Source organism: Vicia villosa, linkage group LG2 (assembly GCF_029867415.1).
Source record: "Vicia villosa cultivar HV-30 ecotype Madison, WI linkage group LG2, Vvil1.0, whole genome shotgun sequence".
Taxonomy (NCBI): Eukaryota; Viridiplantae; Streptophyta; class Magnoliopsida; order Fabales; family Fabaceae; genus Vicia; species Vicia villosa.
In genome coordinates, this window is record NC_081181.1 from 55,885,377 (window position 1) to 55,904,674 (window position 19,298).

General features: G+C 35.0%; 1 protein-coding gene across 1 annotated transcript; it reads right to left on the reverse strand.

Moving 5' to 3' along the window:
• Positions 1-889: 889 nt before the first annotated feature.
• On the reverse strand, positions 890-18,975 carry LOC131649093 (uncharacterized). Its single transcript, XM_058918838.1, has 4 exons — positions 18,875-18,975; positions 2,052-2,572; positions 1,810-1,963; positions 890-1,616 (listed from the first exon to the last, which is right to left on the reverse strand). The coding sequence occupies exons 1-4, from the start codon at positions 18,973-18,975 to the stop codon at positions 890-892; spliced, it is 1,503 nt and encodes a 500-aa protein (XP_058774821.1).
• Positions 18,976-19,298: the final 323 nt, after the last annotated feature.

Here is a 19,298-nt window from a genome sequence, read left to right on the forward strand (position 1 = left end):
TTGTGAAACAATATCAGCATGGCCTATAAAAGCATAATTTTGGATTCATAATTGATAACACAAAAAAATGCAAATCCTCTAGAATAATTCCAGAGCACTCTTCGCTACATTCGAGTTTTCGCCGGTCTTGCGCAAACTCGAGAAGGCTGAATTATCCTGGGTATTCCTGCGTAGAAACTCCAAGACAAATTGGGAGTGCTTGAAATACTATAAGGAAAGTGTTCCGTACACGATTCTAGCCTCGATTCCGTTCGGTTTAAATTAATTTTCTAACATCCTAGACCCGAGAACCACTGTCTAGCAGAAAACAAAAATAAAAGCAAGATCACCAAGACTGCTATAAAATCAAAGCTAAAGCTAGACCAAGAAACCTCGAAGCAGCGTCGATCTAAACTATGGTCTCCAGCCAGAAACTTCAAACACCTAAGCAAAATGTAATGCTGCCAATCAGGGGCGTGCCCGGGCTCAACCTCTCCTTTCGTTGTATTCTCCGCAACTAATAATTGGTTTTTTAGACAACACTAGGGGTAAAATTAGTAATTTTTAGACAAAATTAATGGTAAAATTAGTAAAAATAGGGTGTAAAATTTTTGGACAAAATTTTTAGACAAAACTAAGGGTAAAATTAGTAGAAACAGAGTGTAAAATTAGTAAAAACAAGGTATAAATCTTTTGCCCGGGCTCCCTCCAATTTCTGGCTCCTCCACTGCTGCCAATGATGCTTAGCGATAAAGTGCAGCAACTGAAAAGACAGCGTTATAGCAGGACCGCGACCGGAAGCTCGACACGAATGAATACTCCAAGACAAGCAAAGACCGCAAAAGCAAAAAAGTATTCACTACCGCAATTGAAAAGCCTGAACCAAACCGAAGCAGTACCGATAAACAGCTTAAAAATCTAGGCCAAGACATGGCCTAAGATTAATCCTCCATTGAGCATAGTTTACTTGCACATTCCCATTAATTGAAGACAACCATCTCCAAGAACACTCAATAATGTCTTCAATCAGCTTTACTATTTCCACTTCTATGTTGCGGAAGATTTTGGCGTTCCTAGCTTTCCAAATGCTCCAAACACATGCATACCAAATCACACAAGCTTTCGATGATATTTCCTTATCACCTCCAATCAGACCTTCAAATTGTGTAAAATGAGCCATACTTTCTCTGTGGAGAGCAGTGGAGATCCGAAGCCACTTGCAAATGAATTGCCAAATACCTGAAAAAAAGGGACACTCGAAAAACAAGTGAGATATAGATTCATCGGCGCTGCATTCCCCAATACACCTAGTGGAACCTTGACCTATAACATTCCTTCTATACAGGTTGTTCTTAGTAGCTAAACTATTATGAAACAACCTCCAGCCAAAACAGGAAATTTTTGTTGGAACCGCTTTGTGCCAAATCTTAGTCCACGTTAACACAGAATGAATACGCCCGGAAATTGTAAAGTCCTTATACATCTCTTTAATAGAAAAATAACTCGAGTTTCCCCATTCCCCTATTTCTAAATCACAAAGCTTTTTCCACCAATTTGAATCTTTTCTACTAGCTATACCCCTCATGACCTCTATTTCCCCATATCTATTCTTCAACGCTTTTAACCACAACCCGTGCCTTTCCGATTTAATTTTCCATTTCCACTTAACTAATAGAGCCAGATTAAAGAGATTCAATTTCCTAATGCCCAACCCCCCCTCCTCTTGAGGAGTACACACTTTCTCCCAATTGACCCAATTGATTTTTCTATCAATCTCACTCCCTCCCCATAAAAATTGGTTACATATAGATTCTAACTTAGAAATGATACCTGTCGGAGCCTTGAAGAACGAGAGAAAGTAGATCGGATTTGATAAGCACTAAATGACCACCAAAAGAAATGTAACAGCTTCTCCATCTCAAAAGTCTGCCTCTAACCGCCTCTATAACAAGCTGCCATGTCGGGTTGGCACCAATGGGAAGGCCTAAGTATTTGAACGGAACAGAACCTTTTTGACAATTCAGAATCTTCGTCGCCTCTTCAAGCCATCTATCGTGAATGTTTAAGCCTACAATCGAGCTCTTGTTGAAATGAACTTTTAGGCCTGACAGCTTCAAAAAACAATAAATTCGCCTTGATAATCCTGATATTTATCCATTTTTTCTCTCCAATAATCAAGGTATCATCAGCATATTGCAGATGTGTGAATCGATCAGTTCCTTTCTCGAATTTGTACCCTATGAATTTGCTGCAATCAAGCGCCTTTTTGATCAGCATATTGAAGCCTTCCACAACAATGAGGAATAAGAATGGAGACAACGGATCTCCTTGCCGTAATCCTCTTTCCATCATAAACTCGTTAGTCGGGTTGCCATTAATTAAAATAGACACCGCTGTAGATTTTAAACATTCAGCTATCCAACGCCTCCATTTTTCGTGAAAACCCATCTTTGACATCATGTAGTCCAAGAAACTCCATTCCACTGAATCATACGCCTTCTCGAAATCAACTTTGAACATAAGCAATTCCTTTTTCTTCCTCCTCGCCTTATCCACAATCTCATTCACAATTAGAATGCCATCAAGAATCTTCCTGTTAGATATGAAGGCTGACTGAGTTTCAGATATTACTGATCAAATAACTTTCTTTAGTCTATTAGCAAGGACTTTGGGTAACACCTTGTAAATACAGCCTATTAACGCAATCGGTCTATAGTCTGAAATTTTCAAAGGGTTGCTCTTCTTAGGGGTCAGCACAATGAACGAACTATTTGCTCCTTTCACCATCCTGCCGTGTTCATGAAATCCAGTCATAACCCTCAAGAAGTCTTGTTTTATTTCCTCCCAAAATTTTAATACTCAGTTTCTTCGTCCCAAATTATAACATCCTTTTGAACAAAAATTTATCCTAAATTCTAACTCACTTTATCATTTTAATGTAATATTAATATAATTTTGTTAATATATTCTCTATCAATTTATTATTCTTCTTTTTTATATTTTTTAATTTCGTTCTTTAATGTAATTATTGAAGGACATTTTTATAAAATTATATATTATTTTATTTTGCTATAGAGTAATAATTGCATTTCTTAATTCGTGTGAAATGTTCAAAATGTCATATAATTTGAAACAGAGATAAAATTGAATTAATAAAAAATAATGGCAATTTCTCTTCCCACTCTTGTTAGATGAGACGCACCCTTGAAATTTCATGAAATTTCAAAAATGCTCTTAGGTTAATACAAAGTTGCATCTCTAAACGCACCCAATATTATTTTTGACAAAATTTCGTTCGGAGATACATCTCCGAATTTTTTTGAATTTTTTTAGAGTAAATTCAGAGATATATCTCCGAAGATACCAGGTATTCTAATAAAAATAGGACGACCTATAACTGGATAAATAGAAATAAATAAAAATTTGAAATATTTTTTTATTATTTCTATAAATATAAATATTATTTATTAGACCTTGAGTTGAGCGGCATCAATACGATCATTAAGCAGCTTCAATGGCTTCCCTTTGAATTTGAGCATCCTCTCTCACTCTTCCCAGTCCGAAATCCACTCTTTTGCGTGTTTCGTGTTTGGTGAGTTCGTGTATGGTTGTGGAAATTAGGGCATCGATTTCACTTCCTAACTCACATCAAGTTCTCCTTCTATAGATTAAACTGTAAGTTTCAATATTCTTTTCTATTGTTGCTTCTATCAATTAGGGTTTTCTATTGATGCTTTTATCAATTAGGGTTTTCTAATGAAATGATATAATGAATATTTAGAGGTAAAGGTTAACTGTTAGTTAATTGGACGAGTAGGTTTATGCATTGATGTTCTATCTTGAGTTGCTTTAAATTGTGCCTTTGGTTGTTGAATATGAATTGTACCAATATGATGATGTTTCGACCTGTTTAATTTTCTCTGTATTCTGAATTCTGTTCTACATGTTTTGAATGCTTGAATTGAAATGGCAATAGGTTGTATGAACTGAACTCTTTGCGCGCAAACATCGTGTTAATAGTTTGACCATATTTTTATGGTTTATGTGTGACTTAGAAAATATGCTTTGCTAAATTTATGGGATTGAAGATACGAGGCATGTTCTTTTTTCAGTTAGAGACACACATGTGCTGCATCAAGAATATTTGGTTGATTGAGTTAGTGTGATACTCAGTAGAAAAATCTCTTTGTGCTTTTCAAAGGCAAATTTGATAGGATACCATCATGAGGCTCCTTTAAGATTGGGTCTTAACCATGCCAACACCATGTGCTTAGCAAACCATGTACCATCCATAAAAAACGTTGTCGACTCGCCTCTAATAAAAGAAAGAAAAGGAACACAATACTTTGTTACATAATAAGCAAGGTACTACAAGAGGCAGATGTGAGATAACTAGAGTGGCCCTCCTAACATGATTAAATTGGCTCCTGAAGAATTATGTTTTGATGGAATGTAGAACAACGCGTCGTGCATGTTCGGTTACTTATAAGGAATATGTAAAAGTTAGAACAGAACCCAATCCTAAAATGAATCAAGTCAAGTACTAATATAACTAAGAATAAAAGATACCTTATATTATAGCCACCCCTTCCAAGATTATTTCAATGTTTTATATATATTTTACCAAGTACCTTGTTTAAAAATGAATATTTTACATGTACCAACTTTTCAAAAGTTTAAACTGTTAAATGAAAGTGGATGAATGATTTTATGTTTCTTCTCTGAGAATAGTTGTAGTATCAATATTATTTTCTTGGCCATGCTATTATTAATTCAACTAAAACTTTATGGAGTTCGCAATAAGGGGAGGTGTTTATAGCCCGAACTGATTGGTGTATCAAGAATGCACCTTGTTGTAAGTTTGGTTTTGTTTGTTGAATCAAGCTTTCATCTCAGTTGCTTAGTTTTATTTCTGTTCAAGTTATACAACAAGCTTTTATGGAATAGATGGGTAGTAGTGGAGCTGGGCATATCTTATAGTTTGGAGTTTTTTACAGTTTTGGTAGTGTATTATTTGAGTTTAGGTGAATTGTTATGGTGAGGTGTGTACTGCTTTCTTGATATGTTTTCTCTAGGTGTCCCACAGTTAAATTCAAGGTCTCACATTAAGCTTCCTAAGACCTTGCTTGTTAATTACCATTTGTGTTGTCATGATAGTTAGTCCCTGTGTCTATAGGAAAAGAAGTCTCACATTGATATTGAAAAGATGTCTCATTTTGTTCTGTCTGCTTCTCTGTGATTTTCAAAACTTGACTTAGACAGAGGATACTTGATAGTGGTGGAAAATGATTCAAACTAATACTCCCTCTGTCCCAAATTATAAGAGAAATTCTATTTTTTGATTCATTGAATAATTAATGTATTTGACCTATATACAGACCAGATACATTAATTATTCAATGAATCTAAAAAGTGAATTTCTCTTATAATTTGGGACGGAGGGAGTACTATATAAGTTCAGTTCTTACAAATTCCATCCTTTATCTTTATGGAAAAACCAGGACCTCCACAATCTACAACTATTCTTAAAAATGAATTATGTTTAGAGGTCAAGCATGGACTAATAAAAAAGAGTAAACTAACTTGAATTTGAAAACTGATTGTTCTTAGAACTACACATCAGTGGCAGTCTGGCAGATGAATAACTCATGTTTACACCACATGGTCACAGAGCGGTTAGCTGCATGTGCTACATTATTATTATTTTCTTAATGAAGCATGAATTGCTTACTATTATATATGTATAGAGAGAGTCAATAAATAAGAGATAATTACTTATAGTTAGATAACTTATAAATATCAAATTATGTGTATAAATATTATAATTATATAACTTATAAGTATCAAATTATATATATAGGGGGTGAACTACTATTAACCCTATATATATATATATATATATTAATTAAGAGATAAGTAGTTATAGTTAGATAACTTATTCATCATGTAATAAGGTTGTGAAAATATCATACATAGTAATGATCTAAATTCAATATAAAATATTCCACTTATCAATGAATCGTATCCCTTTGCCTTTAATCAATATGAACTTAAAAAGTAAAATATTTTAAGCCATAAGAAACACATTTTAATTATTGATTACAAGTGTGTAAAATCTGAGTTTGGTTTGGTAGAATGTTTTTGAATAAATTTCATTTTTGTTCTGTTTCATATTTTTAAATAAATATCATTTATGTTCCATTTCATGTTTTTCCATTTATGCAAACATGTGATGAGTTATTTTTTATTAAATAGTATTAGAGCTCCTCAACATATGATATAATATCTATTTTTTATTTTTTTTAAGAAATGGATAAGTCGTGGATTACTAAGCCACAATCTTCAATTGCGTAACAGCAGGGGATACAAGAATTTATTGATTTTGCATTTAAAGGTCTAAAAGAAAACGACGTAGTAATATGTCCTTGTAAACGCCGCGGTTTCCGAAAATCAAAGAGTAGGAGTGGCATGTTCGGCCACTTAATGTGGTCACCATTTCCGCAAGGATACACCATATGGATTCATCATGGAGAGTCCTTTGGCCCAATCCACTCATTAGTATGGAGAGGCCCAATAAGTGTTAGCCACTCTTTGGAGCAAGGAGAGGACGAACATCCCCTTCGACCGAGCAGGACTTATCAACAGGTCTCCCACAGTATAGGACTATCCGAACACACTGGGCCTCCGTCCCTGGCAACGGCTAGTTCCCCTTGCTCGGCTAATCACAACCTGTTCCAGTGTTTCCTATATTTTGGGCCCGGAAATCACGCTCAAGCCCACAAAAATAGGACGACATAGTTCACCTCAAAGAGAACACTATAAATAGCCCTCTACTTCTAGAGGGCAAGGTAATTCAAATTTTATCCAAAAATTCATACTTTCTGTTGTACCTTTCACTACAACACTGAAGGCCTTCTAAAGCGCTTATTTTGGGCTTTAAAAGCGCTTTAAAGAGCTGTCAAAGCCAGCGCTGGCGTAGGTAACAAAAGCGCTTTTGAAAGCGCTCTGGTAGACCCCCCCTATAAGAGCGCTTTTTTCAGAAAAGCGCTCTTGTAGACCCCCCTATAAGAGCGCTTTTCTGGAAAAAGCGCTCTGATAGCCCCCCCTATAAGAGCGCTTTTCCAAAAGCGCTTTCGTAGGTTGCTTTTTTTATTTTTTATGCTTTTTTTTAATCTTTGGCAGCGCTTTTTGTAATAAAGCGCTTTCGTATGTGGCCCTTTAAGAGCGCTTTTTAAAAGCGCTGTCGTTGCTAAATGAGGTATTTTAAAGTGCAGCCTGTAATTTAAGCCTCCCAGTTCGACCTGTAATATTTTCGACCTGTAATATATTTTCAACCTGTAATATATTTTCGACGATATATTTTCAACCATAGGTAGGACAATATATATATATATATATATATATATATATATATATATATATATATATATATATATATATATATACTAATATAATACCATTATAATTCATATCCAAAATTATATATATACATCATTATAATTCCTGTCAAACAAACTAAATCTGTAACATCAACAATATTATACTTCAAATATTGGCAACAGTATGAACAAAGTTAGTAACCATATATCCTAGAGTACTATAATTTGATACTTCAAATCGACACAAATCCTACATGAATAGCTGATGAATATAAAATTGACACAAATCCTCTTTGATTTCTTCCAACTTAAGTCTCGTGTAAGAAGCAGCACGAAATTCGTCAAAGTACTACAGAACAAAAACATAATATGAATGATTTAGTTAAATGTAATAAATTATAAGAAGTTACCTAATTAAGTTATAAATCCATACCGTGATTGGAATCTCTAATTGATTCATTTGAAGGATTTCTTTCATAAATCTCAAAACATAGTATCCGCAATCTGAACTGTTTCGCTGTATCGGACACTACATAGAAAAACAAATAACATTTTATAGTTGTACGTCTTGTTTTATCAAGTAGCATAAATATTATAAGCAAAATTGTGAAAAATAATGTACCTGCACTTTGATCCAAATAATGTTGTTTGATTTTTTCCGGGATACCTGTGCGTCTCGTTGACTTCGGAACACTTGTATTGATCTAACAAAAATATAAAAGCAATTATTTAGATCAATCTCACAAATAATTAAATATATAAATATACACGAATATTTAGAACGATCCCACTTACAAATCAATCATTTCCTTCATAGCCGGATAATTGCTCCACTCACCATCTACCGAATTCAGAAAATATACCACCTCTCTTATAGGGTTGATAGCAAGCAACAACCAGTGTGCTCTATAAATTAAAACAATAGGTTATATGAAAATTTTGCTACGCAAAAGAAACAAAGATTAGATGAATCAAGAATGAGAAACTAACCCTACTGGTCGGGTATTATACGCCTAAAGAATCAGACTTTCTGTATTGCCGGAGGATAGGAATCTATCGACTAAGCGCTGTCTAACTGATTCCGGTTCCGAAGCAATTGTCATTCCGCTGCAATGGGTGGAAGACACGAAACGGAATCTGTTTGACAATGCAGTCCCGCGCAACACTCTGTCATACAACAACCTTAAGTAACCACATAATAAACATTAGATTATTTTCATTGAAATGTGTAAATAAATTGTTCGACTAATTAAAGAATATATCGGATGAGTGAATATTACCGGATGTATGAGTGCATATTAGTGACGCCTAGTTGTTCATGCGTAAAAATTTCTTCCAAGTCATCTATTGCAATATTTAACATGAATTCAACACCAAAGATACCTTCATCCATATTGATATTACGGAGAGCACCATCCTTCAAATCGGACATATCAACAAGTGTTCCGAGCGTCGTCCGGTATCGAGGCACAAAAGCACCACCTTTTTTTGCCGCTTGCTTCGGAGGACTCTTAGGTGGTACGCTACGAACTTGCTGTGTCACTTGTTGTGACCCCCGAGCAGATGCCTAAAAATCATATTAACAATCGGTAAAATATAAAATCATGCAGTTTTAGATTCAAATTATATATTAACACCTTAAATGTACCTCTTTTAGTGATGCAACAGACTCCTCCTCCTGTAAAATCCCTTTACCCTTAATTGCGAGTTTTGTAGGAGCAGTCTAAAATTAAAATGTAGAAAATAATTAATAAACGGTGCAGAATTGATATTTGAAAACTAAATGATTCATAATCATTTTCAATATACCTCATCACTAATGGTAATGAGCTCCGAGGGCCATGCAACAAATGATCCTATTGCATCTCGCAGCAATGTCGTCTCTGAGACCATGTCAGGTACCGGTAGCATCGCATCATGATCTAATACAACATCCACCGATACTTTCAGGTGTCCATCCGGGAGCGGTCTATGGTGAAGTAAATCTCCCAAAGTGTTGTGCACTTTTCCCTTGCCAACTAGGCGATAATTCGGTGACGATAAGTATAGTTGGCAAGATGAAATACCCTAAACCAATAGTAAATATAAAGTCATTATCATTAATAAAATAGAACAACTTGTAAGGAAAAAAATTTATAATTACCTCGGGAAATTTTCTTTGACAGTTGATCCTAGCTTTATCACTAGTTTCTTTCACCGATGAAGTATTGCACTTTTCTCTCATATACATATCTTTATCTCTTTGCAATTCCTACAATTTTTGCAACACTTCTTCATTGGTAGGATTTCTTCTCCTAGGATGCTTGTAAAAAGAGGTTGGAGTCACACCATGACCTTTACCCCTCACCCGACCGGGATACTCAGGAGCATCTAGTGCTCTACTAAGTACGCTCCTATCATCCTGGTCCTCACCAGTGGATACCGATTGCGACAAGGTCTCCTGTAATTCATTTACATTTCAATAATTATTAGTGGAGATAAAAAATCATTTATATATTAAAAAAAATTTAATTTAATTAAAGACACAGTGTTATACTTACACATTCAGCATAAACTCTTTGAACATCGGGATCGACAGCTTGATTCTTGCCCACACGAGCTTCCTTCCAAAACACATGTACTGGGAGTGAGGTTTCCTCACTTTTCGTCTCCTCTAACTATGCATTGACACAAATGATAAAATCGTCAAATAAAACACATTTAGACAATTAATAAAAACGCATTTCTATTTACTTACAATTTTTTCCTCTAAGCGTGCATATCCCAAACGCCCTTTTTTGTAAGGATACGCGGCTTTTGATGCTCTCGCACTATTTGTGGCACTACTTTTCCGAAAAGATTCATCCCTTTGCTCTACATACTTAGCCCAATCATTATCATTAATGAACATCTCATACTTTTTTGGACGTCCCGGGGCCTCTTCAAGAAAGTTTCCTTCTTTATCCTTAAGATAGTTGTTTGTTAGATAAGCTTTCCACCCTCTATATCTTTTTCCGGCCAAACTAAGAATGAAGCGTTTACGCTCATCTGGTATGGTAAAAGACCTCTGCAAACAAACATACGCATAGAGTGTGTTAGTATAAGTAATTTAATCAAATTATCGTCAAGATAATAACAACAACCATATATGATACCTTAAGCTCGTCCCAAATCATGTCTTTTTTCTCGTCCAACTCTTTGCTTTTCAGATTCCATTTAGCTACGGAGACTGGAATATGCAAACGAACAAGTGTACCAATATAGCTTGTCAACTTTGCAGAATTAGGACCAATTGGTTGGTTATCAGAATTCCATTCCAAATTATATATCAATCCTTGGTCTCTATGTCGAATGATTCCCTTCATAAGGGACACACCTCGTGCAACTTCTTTTGATGATGTATCCAGAGCATCTATATCTTGTGAGTTTTCTTGTGGCTTATCTTGTGGGTTTTCTTGTGGGTTCTCTTGTGGGTTTTCTTGATTACTAGCCATTGAACCTGTATCAAACAAACTAAAGCACATTAGTACACTATTAATAAGCTAACAATCTATACAAGTCAAATGGAAGTCAAACCATGCATGTACAAGTTAATCGGAATCGAAATCGGTGAAATCAGAATAAGCTTCAAAAAAAGAAAGTTGTCGGAATTGAACGAAATTTACATGGCTATAGTAAAACGTCCTCACGGACTCCAAAATGAAGTCGGTTTTCTGAAATTCAGACCCTAAGCCCGAATTTTGATCACGGGCAGAAGCAAAACCGATAAAAAAAATAGTCCCGAAATGTAAAGATAAGTGAATGAGCAGCTCCGGAATTGTCAAAATAGTATAGTTACATGTAAAGAAGTCGACAAACGGATACATGGTTCAAAAGTTATGTACAAAACGAAAATATGCACCAAAATTGAATAAGTATTGTAACAATCGGAATACAAATTGAAAAAACTATACAAATTGAATATATAACAATCGATACAAATTGAATAACGCACATTAGTCGGAATATGTATACTATTACCTTTTTCACTAACGTCTCTTAACAACGCGGACGGTTGGATTGATCCAAATACCCTCATTATGATCATTTCTAGTACAAGATTCATTCTCATCTTGATCGTTTCTTGTACAAGATTCAATGCCAACACCAATATCACCTTGATCTCCAATGTTTTCATCAACTATTTTGTTTGATAAAAGCACTATAGACCATTTCGTACTTGTCGGATCATTGACATAGAACACTTGTTTAGCTTGAGAGGCTAGAATGAAAGGCTCATCTTTGTACCCCACCCTATTGAGATCCACTTGCAAAAATCCTGACTTATCCATTCGTATGCCACTATTATTTTCAACCCACTTGCAACCAAATACAGGAATTTGAAACTTTGCGTAATCAAACACCAAAATGCGCTCGATAACCCCAAAATATGACAAATTTGCAAATTTCGGATTTAAGTCATTCGCACTTGATATGTGCATTGCTTCAGCTACCAAGGTAACACCACTATTTTGCATAGTACTTTTATCATCCCGTTCTTTGGTATAAAATGTGTATCCATTAATTGCGTATGCGCTATAAGAAAACACAATTATACTTGGACCATAGGCTAAACATCTCAACCTTTCTGTTACTGAAGTAGGATCTGAACGATACTTTGAATAAATATGTTCCCTAAACCACGGTATGAAACTTCGATTGTGCTCTCGTATTATCCAGTTCTCATTTCTATTCGAATTTAAATCTCGGAGAACAACCTTGTGCATTTCAACATACGGCTCAACCTCAATCTCATTGTGCAGAACATACAAGTGCGCTTGATCCCGTTCGACCATTGATACTGTCACAACTTTATTTCCAATTAGCCTTTTTCCTTCTTTTTTTTCGACAATATGAGATTTGGGGAGTCCAATTGATTGAACATTTGACAGATATTCAGTACAAAACTCAACCGCTTCTTCAACAACGTATCGTTTGGCAATACAACCCTCCGGTCGACTTTTGTTTTTCACGTACCCTTTTAATATTTTCATATAACATTCAGCAGGGTACATCCATCTCATATAAGCTGGTCCGCACAATTGTGTCTCTTTCACAAGATGAACGACTAGATGAACCATTATGTCAAAAAACGAGGGAGGAAAATACATTTCAAGATCACATAAAGTAACAATTATCTCTTTTTGCAATGTTGGTAAGATCGCGGGATCGATCACCTTACTGCAAATTGACCTGAAGAAAAAACACAGTTTAGTTATTGCGCTTCTTACTTTTTCTGGCAGAATAGAACGTATACCTATTGGTAAAAAATGTTCCATTATAACATGGCAATCATGCGTCTTCAAACTCTTTAACTTGAGGTCTTTCATGGACACAAGTCTTCTAATATCTGAAGAGTAGCCTTCTGGAACTTTAACTTCACTGAGGAACTTACACAATGTTTTCTTCTCCTTTCTAGATAGAGTGTAAACAGCAGGTGGCAGATATGTTCGTCTTCCTTTCGTCACGGGTCCCAATTCAATTCTCATCCCCATGTTTACCATGTCATTCCTTATGTTAACGCCATCCTTAGACTTTCCTTGTATATTGAGTAACGTACCTATAACGCTGTCAAATACATTTTTTTCAATATGCATAACATCCAGGAAATGTCTTACGTACAACGATTTCCAATATGGAAGTTCAAAAAAAATTGACTTCTTCTTCCACCCACCCTTGACAAGTGAATGTGCAAAAGGCTTGCCAAACTAAGTACTCACATCTTTCACCTTTTCAAAAATTTGATCACCTGACAAAAAAGGCGGGGCTGTACAATGTTCGGCCTTTCCATTGAATGCTTTTCTCCACCCACGGTAGTGATGATTAGAATTTAAGAATCTACGATGGCCGAGAAAGACATTCTTCTGACAAAGATCCAATCATGTCGTATCGGTTTCATCTTCACAAACAGGACACGCTTTTTGACCTTTATTGCTGTACCCGGATAGATTTCCGTATGCTGGAAAATCATTAAGTGTTCCAAATAACATCGCCCTCAAGTTGAAACTTTCTTTCCTATACCCATCGTAAACCTCCACACCGTTCTCCGACAAAAACTTTAAATCTTCGATTAAGGGTGCCAAGTATACGTTTATGTCATTCCCTGGTTGTTTAGGCCCAGAAATTAGCATAGATAACATCATGTACTTACGCTTCATACATAGCCACAGAGGTATAAATCATAAGAATCACAGGCCAGGTGCTATGCGAGATACTTTGAATACCATGCGGGTTCATTCCATCAGTAGACAATGGCAATCGAAGGTTTCTTGCTTCTTTTCCAAATTCAGGATAATCAGTATCAACTTTCATCCACTGTGGTGAGTCTGCCGGATGTCGCAACTTTCCATCAATAATTCTTTCATCTGCATGCCAAGTCAAGTGTCTTGAATCGGTTTCACTACGATACATGCGTCTAAATCTCGGAATTATAGGAAAATACCATAAGACTTTGGCCGGAGACAACTTTTTCTTATATCGAGGGGCACCGCATTTAGGACAATCATTTGGACATGCATGTATCTTATCATAGCTCATGCCAATAGATGACAACATCTTTTTGGCCTCATACGTTCGATTGGGAAGAACATTATCATCTGGTAGCATATCTTTCATAAGGGCTAATAACTCTGTGAAACTTTTATCCGACCATCCATTGTCCGCCTTTAAGTTGTACAACTTTAACACCGCAGACAATCTTGTGAATTTTGTACAACCATCATACAACGGTTTCTCTGCATCACTTACCAACCTCTCGAACATTTTGGGACAATCCTCAAGATCTTCTTCAAGCGCTTCTGCAATCTCTTCGACTCGATCATAATCGTATGTGTCTGTGCAATCGTCGTTTGAAGCATACTTCGTATTACACCTTGACTCAACATTCCCGTTACTTTTCTCACCATGCATTGTCCAACATGTATAACTTCTATCAATTCCAAACCGTAGTAAATGCGATGCCAACTGTTTCCCGTCAACCTTATCCCCATAACAACAACCCAAGCAAGGACACGTCATTCGAATCGGGTCTTCGGAGTGCGCAACCGCAAACTTAACGAATTCCCATACCCCTTTCTCGTACTCTTTCGACAATCGGTTTGAATTCATCCATGTCTTATCCATGTCTTAATTAAGCTAAACAAATGCTTCTTTGTTTCTCTATCAGGTACTAAGGAATTCTGTCAAGATAATAAATAGCTATCATCATTATGTCTTGATCAAAATACCTAATGAGATCCTATAAAGTGTGAATAATATAATGTTATGCAACTATAGTACAAAAATATACTACTGTGAATAAGCAACACTTAAGCAATACCTAATGAGATGCTATAGCTTTCATATTTGTTAAGTTGGTAGTTAGCTAAAGATAGGAAGTTACAGTTGTCTCGATTGTTTGAGTCTCTAAAAGAATACAGTACCTTATTTCAGCCTACCCCCAATTTCTTAAAGAAGACATTACCTTATTTCAAGGTAATATAAGTCCACAAACCAAATAAATGATTGAGAGACACTAAATTGAAATTAAATAGAACCATAAACAATAAACTATAAGCAGAAAACAACAAACTATAAGCAAGAAGAAAGGGCTAGTAACCTGAGTTGGACTTGATGTGGGAGACGGGTAGGTTTAAATCGCCGTTGTACAAGTAGAAACCAGAGGCTTCAAAGTAACTGTAAAATTAAACACACACACGATGCTGTTAAATACACCACTACTAACACAATATCAAAAAAACCCCAATCTAGATTGAACATATTAAAATTAGTTTCTATACTGCAAAATTCATTATAATACCAGTAATTTGAGAAAGAAATTTACCTCGGATGTTACCGAACTCAAGAAAACGCCAAACGTCGAACTAGGCCGGGAAACGATCAAACTTTCACTCTACACAAGTTACCCCTATAGCAAATTCACAAAGTTAGTAACCACTAAGACAAAATTGATTGAAAGATTTTAAAAGAACCTACATCCTAATAGACACATGGAATTCAGTCCTTCAAATTCTAATTTAAACATATAGAAAAGAAAACGTAATTCTCATATCTATATATTAAAGATGCTTGCTTGAAAATCACACACACTAAATACAGTGAAAATATTAGTAACTGAGACTAAATTTGTGGCGCAGGACACAACAAAACACATACTGTCATCGCCATAGCAGCGCCATTAAGAAAACTATCTTATTTAACTTGGTTAATGTCCTAAGCTAACAATGAAGAATACGAAGACGACGGAGAAGATGAAATAATGGTCATTGAGTCATTGCAATTTAGCTTTGATACAATACAAGTTGCTACAAATCACTTTTCAAATTCAAATAAAATTGGGCTACTAATTCTCAGTATTATAATGCTGATATAATCATTTTCAACACAGGACATTGGTGGAATCATGACAAGACCAAAAATGGGTAACAAAACTGTTCTGTTTCTTTCTACTAATAATAAGTTCTTCAGATGCTAATTAGTATCAGTTTTCATTCGATTCTCTAATTAGAAAAAGCACTGAAAGCAATGAAATCCTCTATTCGATTCTACTCACAGCACACATGAATTTTATGGCTTCTGCAAATTACTAATAATAGGATTCAATAATACAGAAAACCCATTCATTAAAACCTAACACAAAACCCTAAAACTACAACAGACCCTAAAACTACAACAGAGAATTTCGCTAACCTTCACAAAGTGAAACTGTAATATAGAACGGCGGCGGCGAGAAGATGTTGAGTGGTGGTCGGTGTTGTGGAGGTTGGCGGCGGCGAGCAGACGTTGAGTGGTGGTCGGCTGTAGCGTTTGTTAACGATGAACGATGAAGAACAGTGAGAACACTGAGGGCAGTGAAGAACAGTGAGAACAGCGAGAACGATGAAGAATAATGAAAGACAAAAAGCGTCTGTTTTAATTTGTTTTAAAAAATTTAATTTTAAAATGAGCTACGCCAGCGCTTTTCAAAAGCGCTTTCATATCTACCCCTATACCAGCGCTTTTTCCCAAAAAGCGCTTTCGTAGCCTATACCTATACCAGCGCTTTTTGAAGCGCTTTCATATCTACCCCTATATCAGCGCTTTTACAAAGCGCTTTCGTAAGGTGGCCTATACCAGCGCTTATAGAAAGCGCTTTTGTAGACATACCCTATACCAGCGCTTTTTTAGTGTTTTTTTAGCGTGTTTTCTAATTTTGTTTTTAGCGAAGCCTATACCAGCGCTTTTTCCTAAAAGCGCTTTCGTAGGGGTGCTACTAAAAGACAAATTTGGCATAGTGTTTGTTCTCTCTCTTAAATTGGCATCAGAGTATCTTGCAGGTACAACCCCTTTTTTTCTCAACCATCACCGAAGATCAAGCCGTCGTTGCTGGTAACCTGTTCTACTCATCCCGAACAATAATTATTATAATTATTTTCTTGACTAATAATATATAATTCATGTGAAATTATTTTCTATAATAATTATTTTCTATATTATTATATTAATATTTAGTAATAAAACAAAATGATCTAGATTGATATATTTTAATAATAAAATCATGTAAAAGAAAATATATCCAAATATACTAAAAATAATAATATTTTATTTATTTTAATTCAATATTTTTTTAATAAATTATATTATTTTAAATCATTGTTTTTATATTATTTTTTACTAGAAATATATTATTTAATATAAAAAAATTAAAATATAATTATTTTTACAAGTTTAAAATGAGGCCAAGTAAGAGTTAAATTTTTAGTCTATATATTAGAAACAATTATTTTTCAAAAAGAAATAATTATAGTAATTATAGTTATTTAAAAATAGTCTATAGTAATAATATATAATAATTAGTCTATATGAATTATATATTAGTCAACAAATAATTATAATAATTATTATTATGTGAATTATGTATTAGTAAAAAATATTAATTATAGTATATAAAAATAATATCTATATTTATAGGAATAAAAAAATTTATTTCGAGAGAATTTTAATTTTAATTTATTTAATTTTGTTGAGAAATTGATGACAATTGAAACAAATGGTATTTTTGGAGATGCGTCTCAGAATTTATAAAAAAAAATTGGAGATGCATCTCCGAACTAAATTTTAGTAAAAAAAAATAGGATTTAGTGCGTCTGGATATGCATCTCCGAAAATAAGGGACATGTTGGAAATTTTGCGCAGGACATAGAAAAATATATAAGGGTGCAATAAAAAATTGCCAAAATAATTATATTAACTCGAATGGGTAATGCATAGTTCTAACAAACAAACATGTGTTTTGGACCGGGCCAAGACTTAATACACTGAATTGGGTCGATAAAATCATAAGCATTCAAGTGTAGAGAATGTCATTTTCCACCTTGTAAGTAGGGGTGGAAATAGGCTGGGCCGAGCTAGGCTTTGTCAAGCCTAAGCCTGGCCTGTCAAAAAAACGGAAGCCTAAGCCTGGCCTGTAGCCTGTCGTAGGCTTATTTTTTAGGCCTGAGCCTGGCCTTTTCAAAGGCCTGGTTAGCCTGTTAGCCTACATAAAAGCCTATTTGTTTTAGACATACTACCTCCGTTCCTTTATATAAGAGACAATTGATTTTTTAGGTTTATTGAATAATCAATGTATCTGGTATGTATATTGACTGGATACATTAATTATTCAATGAATCTAAAAAATGAACTGTCTCTTATATAAAGGAACGGAGGTAGTATGTAAATAAGCAATTAAAAAATTGCTTAAATAGACTAATTAACTAAAAGAACTTATGAGAACAATGTTCATAATGTGTTTTCATCTTATTTTCACAAGTTCTTTAACATAACCAAGTTTCATTAATGTATTTTAATTCAAAGTACAAAACATAACATAATAATAATAATAAAAAAGTATTCATATTTATTTAAATAGGCCGGCCTGATAGCCTTAAAAGGCTTTTTTTAGGGCCTGAGGCCTAGCCTTTTTAACTAAATAGGCTTATAAAAAAGCCTAGGCCTTTACTATTTAAAAATAATGTATAGCCTGGCCTGAGCCTATATAGGCTAGCCTGTAGGCTCCTGTTATCGGCCTGGCCTACTTCCACCCCTACTTGTAAGGGTGAAAAAACCCTGAAAACCCCAATATACCCTTCTGAAATGCATCTCCGAACGCACCTCATATCAAATTTTAAGGCGTTTTGGAGATGCATCTCCGAAAACACCCTATTTACATTTGAATGCTAAATTTAAACATTCAGGGGTATTTTCGGAGATGTATTTCCGAAATAAATTAGTATATACCACCTTGCTGAATCCATTATACTCTTTTCACTCCATAACCAAAAACCATCCAAGAACTTCATCCATCCGCAATCCATTTTCGTCTTGAAATCAAGTTTCAAGTGGTTTATCATGTCAAAGAGAGCATAAAAAGCTGCAACTTCAGGTAAACTTTCACCATTTCATCCCTCATTTCCTTGCATTGGAGCTGATTTTTGGATCAAAATAGTGCGTTGCTTCGGAAATGCATTTTCAAAACTCACCTAAATTTGTTCGAAAATGCATTTCCAAAACTGTCTGTTACAGAAACAGAACTATTAACAAATTTTCTATTTTCCCGTTTTAGATATGGTGCACCCGACATGTTTCACAAAGTTGTTTCAGCCAAGGTGAATGATGATGCTAAGCCGAATGAGGTGAATGATGATGCTAACATAATTATTGTCGAGATAGATGTTGGGCAACAATTTTCAAATGATCAAGTTTTCAAAGCTCGTCAACATATGCTTGACTGGGTCCGAATGGAAGGTAGCAAACTCAGGTATGGCATTGTGATTGGAAGGTCCGACCGACAATGGCACTAGTAGAAGGCAAACATTTGTAATGATGACATGCGAGAGAGGTGAAAAATATGTTTCAAAAGTTCGACAATTAAAACATGATGTATCTCCGAAATATGTCATTTTT

Excerpts from the sequence above, each read along its gene's own strand:
- LOC131649093 (XM_058918838.1), bottom strand. The coding sequence starts at position 18,975 with ATGTCGGGTGCACCATATCTAAAACGGGAAAATAGAAAATTTGTTAAT. Across the intron at positions 1,964-2,051 it reads ATTTCAACAAGAGCTCGATT|GCCTTCCCATTGGTGCCAAC; the intron begins GTAGGCTTAAAC and ends TCAAATACTTAG. Across the intron at positions 1,617-1,809 it reads GTTCTTCAAGGCTCCGACAG|GCACGGGTTGTGGTTAAAAG; the intron begins GTATCATTTCTA and ends TAAATCGGAAAG.